Raw genomic sequence first — 6,913 nt, forward strand, 5'->3', positions numbered from 1 at the left:
GAGAGAGAGAGAGAGAGAGAGAGAGAGAGAGGTATTAAGAAATTTATCACCAGGCCGCGATCCCTCCACGGGTCCGGCTGGATCACTCTGCCAAGCCAGGCCAGTCCGGGCGCCGAGCCCAGCCTCGCAGCGGGTAATGGCCGGCGGCCCAGGCACAAGCGCAGGAGGCGGCAGGGCCGGGGCGGCTCCGTCCGGGGGCGGCCTGCACTGACAGACCCTGTGGCGCGCGGGGAGATGGGGGCGGCCGCCTCCCGGGAGACGACGACGACGACTAGGAGTGGCCGCCGCCGCTGCCGCGCACCTGCCGCCGCTGGGGACGGACGCGGGCAGGGCGCCTCCCCGTGAGCGGCGGCCCCGAGGCTGCTCGTCGCCCCCAGCCGCCCCGGCCGCGGCCCCGGCTCCGGCAGACGCGGGGCCCCTGGCGGGCGGCTCCCCCGGCCCGCGCGCACCCGGCCCCGGTCCCGGCGCACCCGGCCGCCAGCGCGGGGCTCCCGGGCCCGGCGGCGGGCGTGGCGCGGGCAGCAGCATGGTGGAGAAGCGCTGCCAGTTGCAGAGGGACGGCGTGTACCGCTGGTTCTCCGAGCTGCCATCGCCGCAGCGCGTGGAGTTCCTGTGCGGCCTGCTGGACCTGTGCATCCCTCTCGAGCTGCGCTTCCTCGGCTCGTGCCTGGAGGACCTGGCTCACAAGGACTACCATTCTCTGTGCGACTCGGAGATTAAGGCCAACAACCCGGCGGACCTTGGCAGCCTCACCAACCTGACGGAGGAGGTGGTGCGGAGCAAGCTGCTGGTGTCGCTGGCGCTGCTGGGCTCGGAGCAGCGCGAGGCGGCGGGCGTGTTGTACCACACGCTCATGCACACTGACTCCATCATCCACAACTACGGGCTGCAGCTCAACGAGGGACGCACGGGCGATGAGTTCCTTCTGCTCTTCACCATGGCCTCCAACCACCCGGCCTTCAGCTTCCATCAGAAGCAGGTGCTGCGCCAGGAGCTCACGCAGATCCAGAGCAGCCTGAACAGCAAAGGCATCAGCGGTGGTGGTGGTGGTGGTGGTGGTGGTGGTGGTGGCAGCATTGGCAGCAAGAGCGCGCCCGGTCCTAGCGGCTCTCTGCCCACCTGCTCGACCTGTCACAAGGTGTTCACTATGCATGTAAAATGTCTTGGAACCAGCTCCATACCTGTGTTTCTCAGAACTGTGCAGAAACATGGCACAATTAATAGATGGCGCCCAGAACTGAGACCCCTGTCAGCAGCATCAGCAACAGTCTGGAGAATGCATTGCATACATCAGCACATTCCACGGAGGAATCCTTGCCCAAGAGGCCTTTGGGAAAACATGGCAAAGTGAGTGTTGAAAAAATAGACCTGAAGGGATTATCACACACGAAAAATGACAGAAGTGTTGAGTGTTCCTTTGAGGTCCTGTGGTCTGATTCTTCAATAACATCAGTAACCAAGTCTTCCTCAGAAGTAACTGAGTTTATTTCAAAGTTATCCCAGCTCTACCCTGAAGAGAACTTAGACAAGCTCATTCCTTGCTTGGCTGGCCCAGATTCCTTCTATATGGAGCGTAACCATGTGGATTTGGAAGCAGGTCTGAGGTATTTGGCTTCCATACCTTCGCACAAACTGAAACATGACCATGTTAGGAAGTTCTTCAGCACTTCATCTCCCACCCAACAGCTCCAAAGTCCAAGTCCTGGCAACCCCTCCCTTCCTAAAGTAGGTGCCATGATAGGCGTGTCTGGAAGGCCAGTGTGTGGAGTGGCTGGGATCCCATCCTCACAGAGCAGCACCCAGCACCACCTGCAGCACTCGGCCAGTGCATCTGCTTCCCTGCCCCACTGCTCCCACACAGGGGGTGCAGGCTCAGCGCTGGCTTACCGGACCCAGGAGGACAACTCACCTACCATCCTGATGCCCTCTAGTCTGCAGGCTCCTCAGCCCCAGGAGCAAAATGGGATTTTAGCCTGGCTTAGGAAGCTACGTTTGCACAAGTATTATCCCGTCTTTAAACAGCTCACCATGGAAAAGTTTCTGAGCCTTACTGAAGAAGATCTGAATAAATTTGAGTCCCTCACCATGGGAGCAAAGAAAAAACTCAAGACTCAGTTGGAGCTGGAAAAGGAGAAGTCAGAGAGAAGGTGCCTCAACTCCTCAGCCCCATCCTTGGTCACCAGCAGTGGAGTGGCCCGAGTCACCCCCACCAGCCACGTGGGGCCTGTGCAGCCTGGGCATAGCAGCCATGCTGCAGAGCTGCGGGTGGAGGTGGAGCCACCGGCTCACCAGCTGCCCTGGGAAGGCAGCTCCTCCGAGTATTCCAGCTCCTCCTCTAGCCCCATGGGTGTGCAGGTGCGAGAGGAGAGTTCAGACAGCGCTGAGGAGAGCGATAGACGTGTGGACATACACGTTGAGGGCACTGATGAGGAGAAGCCTGTGATGCTGCTGACTCACTTCCCATCCAGCTCTGCCAGACCCACAGCCCAGGTTCTGCCTGTGCAGAATGAGGCTGGCTCCAGCCCTGCAGGTCACCATCCCCTGCCCCCACAGCTGATGCCTGCAGCTTCACATCTGGCACCTGTCCGCATGCTGAACTCGGTGCACAAGTCGGACAGAGGCAGCACAGACGTGAAACTCCTCTCATCCTCTGTTCACTCGCTTCTGTCCCTGGAGGAAAGGAACAAGGGGCCTGGCCCTAGAAGTGGCACAAAAGTGGACAAGAGCTTTAGCGGAGCTGTGCTGGACACACTTCCCTCAGCGGCACCCCATCCGCCAGTACAGGTCCTCTCGGGCCTTGTAGAGAACAATTCTGTGTCACCCACAGTCTCCTTTGGTCCCCGGGCCAAAGTTGTGCATGCAGCCACACTGGACAGGGTGCTGAAGACAGCACAGCAGCCAGCCCTGACTGTAGAGACCAGCTCGGCCACCACAGGAACACCAAGCACCGTCTTACATGTGGCCCGGCTGCCCATCAAGCTGCTGCTGTCCTCCTCCGTCCCTGCTGATGCTGCCATCTCTGGGCAGACTTCTTGCCCCAACACCGGACAGATCAGTGTGCCCCCTGCAATAATCAATCCCCGGACTGCTCTATATACAGCCAACACCAAAGTTGCCTTCTCTGCAGTGAGCAGTGTGCCTGTGGGCCCACTGCAGGGCAGCTTCTGCGCCAACAGCAACACTGCCTCCCCCAGCAGCCACCCTTCTACATCTTTTGCCAGCATGGCCACTCTGCCCAGTTGCCCCGCCCCCAGCTCCAGCCCTGCTCTCTCCTCTGTCCCTGAAAACAGCTTTTACAGTGGTGGTGCTGGCAGCAGCTCTCCAGGAAACATTCCTGCCTCAAGTCAGAATCACCATCACCACCACCACCATCAGCAGCCCCCCGCACCCCCACCCCACAGCCTGCGCCGCCCCCACCTGGCTGCATTGTGTGCACGTCCTGTGGTTGCAGTGGCAGCTGTGGCTCCAGTGGCCTGACTGTCAGCTATGCCAACTACTTCCAGCACCCATTCTCTGGACCATCCATGTTTACCTTCCCTTTCCTACCCTTCAGTCCCATGTGCAGCAACGGCTATGTCAGTACCCAGCAGTATGGTGGTGGCTCTGCCTTCCCTGTTGTACATGCACCCTACAGCGGCAGTGTGACTCCAGACCCTGTCCTAGGTGGGCAGTCCACTTTTGCGGTGCCACCCATGCAGAACTTCATGGCTGGGACAGCAGGGCTGTACCAAACCCAAGGCTTGGTGGGCAGCACCAATGGCTCCAGTCACAAAAAGAGTGGTAATCTGTCCTGTTACAACTGTGGGGCTACTGGCCACCGTGCTCAGGATTGCAAGCAACCGTCCATGGACTTCAACCGGCAAGGAACTTTTAGGTTGAAATATGCCCCTCCAGCAGAAAGTCTGGACTCCACGGACTGATCCTTTTTTTTTTTTTTTTTGGCAACAGAAAATTTTATTAAGCCATGAAAAATCCCATAGAGAACTGAAGTCAAGTTGCTGTGGAGCCATGGAGACCTAAGGAAAATCCCATGGAGAACTGAAGTCGAGTTGCTGTGGAGCTTAATATTTTTAACCCAAAGGTGCTTTACTTTACTATACTGGATAGAGAATCTAGCATAGAAGTGCATCAAACTCGATTTCATTGCCAAAATCCAAGTTTGGAGCTTGATATAAGGATTGCCTAGTGGACGTCTCCACACCAGTGATGTGGCCACCACATAGTTGTTGCAGTATGGAGACTTGTCTCCTGAAGATCGCTGGTCCTTCTAGGCTTACACACAAATTCCAGGGCAGCTATGCACGACCTGAGTCAAGGCTGCAGGTCGGAGTTCTCTCAAGTGGAGTTCCCCTGTCGGATCCAAGACTCCTATGGGTTAGGAAGTGCCAACTGGATTTTGCTGTTTCCTAGAGTGGGCGCCTCACATCTGGCTTCTTAAGGATTGCACTACCTAACAAGGACCTCTTCATTCTGGGAGGCAGACTCTTCTGGGACCCGACAATGTAGGGGACTCCATCAGTGGGCATTGGAGTTGGCACCAGCAGGCTGCTCGGCCTAGTACACCCAAGGTCGCAGGGTGTCCTTTTGCAGACACTTGGAGCAGTTCCAGGTTTTTAATATTTTTTTCTGTAAACAAATTTACACAATATTAGTAGATAAGACATAGCTCACTCTCGACAACTTCGTTTCTAAGGGTCCAAGTCCCAGGGAATCCAGTCACCGAGGCTTGAGACCACCCCTCCCATTGGTGGCTTTGAGCCTGCTCTCTCCAAACAAGAACCAACTCCTGAGGACACAGGAATGACTCAACTTTGTGAGTTGACTATGACCGATGCTCCTCATTCTTCAGGAAGCTGGCAAGTTGTCGTGTCTCAAATGGTTTCCCCAGGACCCCAGTCCCAGAGCTCACTGCTGATGAATTCACACTTGAGACAGACATTCAACAGTAATACAGGCCTGTGATTTATGAACAGAAGACTGGAAACTGTCAGCTTCTTTTGTGTTAGGCTGTGTGTTGATAGTTAATTCCGTTAAAATCGCCTGGAAAACTTCAGTAGAGAGATGCAAGACTCCTCGAAACCACTCACCAGTTACAGTCCAGACCGGGGTGGGGGGGCACCACAACGGAGGCATGAGGGGCTTAGACATTCAAGGTTAAAGGGAATTTTATGCTCAAATAATGTTATTTAAAATGCTGAAGCCTTTGGTGTTAAAAAAAATTAATGGTAAGATCTTGCCAAGGATTTTCCAGCTTCATGTTTATGGAGAAGAAAATCTCAGTCCTTAGACCATTCTTCAGATGGGACAATCACCCTCACGCAAAATTAGTGTAAATCACAAACTACCCTATAACTGGAGGCGCTGTGATGCAAGGCTTCATATTCTAAGATGGGCTTTCTCTCCGTGGAGACCCACACGGAAGGCTTGAGTGTTGTCGATTCTATGCAATGCAGGATTGATAGACTTCTGTTCTGTCCATGGCACACAGTATCCCATCTGTTCTGAGGTGATGGTGATGAGGCATTAGGGGATGCTCTGTTGATCTCTCACTCAATAACACTACAAATGTCAATACAAGAACTGACACACTTTGCCTTAAAGAGCACCAGACTGGGATCGGTCGCATTGTGTTAATAAGGAAGACTTAGAGTATTCATTGATGTTTACGATTTTAATATTTCTGAAGGCCATTACAGTGGCCTGGATATGTGCTGAAAGCCAAACTTTTAAATTTTTTGGATTTTTTAAACAAAGAACTATTTTAAATAAATCCTATTTCAACACAGAAATTGTTGGAAACTGTCTCATAGCAAAAGAAAAAAATCATATTTAAGTTTTTTGTTTTGTGGTCAGTATAGGGATTGGAAGTGTCTTATTACCCTTTCAGCTGTTAGCCTGAAAGACAGCAGTCTGCTGTGGCAACTCCCATGTGACTTGTGCCATTCAGCTGAGGTGAGCGAGCCCTAGCACCATCTCAGCCGTCCAGATGACAGCAGTCTGTGTCTGGAAGCCGCCGGTTGTCTTTGAAAGAGCTTGTGTGGCATTTCTGTGAAGCTGGCAAGGATTACATCACGCAAAGGAGCATGCACAACATGGAGGCGTGGGCAGGTGTTTGCAGGTAGGGCTCGCTCCCAGAGCCTGTAGAGGCCGTCAGCATGGCCAACACTTAACTTCTTCACTGGGAGACTTCATTGTTACATCCCGAACAGACCAGCCCTTTCCAGTCATTTTCCTAAAACTGCTGTGTCAAATGGCAGTGGTACCCAGGTGGGCATGGCCCTGGGGCTGCGGCGTCAGTTTTGATCCTGTGTTAACATCTCAGGGTAGGAAGTGGGATAAACATAGGAAGGAGGGCACAGTGTTGGGATAAAACAGCTATGTGACCTTTTTTGTTGTTTAAGCAAACTACTCAATTTTCTACCTTACTTTCTAGTTTTTATTTCCTGCTTGGTAGTGACAATTGGAAAGTGTTTTAATGCTGAAAACTCCTAACTTCTGAAGACCACTGCGGAGTGGGAGCTAGCTCTCACAGTAAAGACAAAATACTTCTTGAACATATATACGGTTGAGTATTAGGAAACCAGCGGCACGCCCATCTCCCAAAGATGATAGCAGCCTGTTAATGCAGTAGTTAGCAGCTTCCGTGTGGAATTCCATTTAGGCTTCCAGTCCTTTCTACAAGTCAGACTGGCTTGTACTACACACACGTGCAGAGGCAGTCGCATTGGCGGTACCTTTGCCTACATGTGTGCCATGACAGTCCCTTGAGGACAGCCCGATGGGAACTGGGTCTCACTCTCCTTACTCCGTCCCTGTCACTCTTTCTGCTTCCTGGCATTTGGTCTGATACACGCTAGTTTTACAGCCAGCTAGTGGATGGCATTACTTTCTAAAGTCTTAAAAGTTAAAAGGA

The 6,913-nt window shown here is 53.4% G+C and overlaps 1 protein-coding gene across 1 annotated transcript; it reads left to right on the top strand.

The window, feature by feature from the left end:
* Positions 1–526: 526 nt before the first annotated feature.
* Positions 527–3,934, top strand: LOC119815435 (zinc finger CCHC domain-containing protein 14-like). Its single transcript, XM_038331568.1, is given in 3 exon segments — positions 527–1,138; positions 1,225–3,390; positions 3,393–3,934. Coding segments are annotated over 3 exon segments (3,306 nt in total). The 3' UTR covers positions 3,921–3,934.
* The last annotated feature ends 2,979 nt before the right edge of the window (positions 3,935–6,913 follow it).

Source organism: Arvicola amphibius, chromosome 5, assembly GCF_903992535.2.
Source record: "Arvicola amphibius chromosome 5, mArvAmp1.2, whole genome shotgun sequence".
Classification (NCBI taxonomy): domain Eukaryota; kingdom Metazoa; phylum Chordata; class Mammalia; order Rodentia; family Cricetidae; genus Arvicola; species Arvicola amphibius.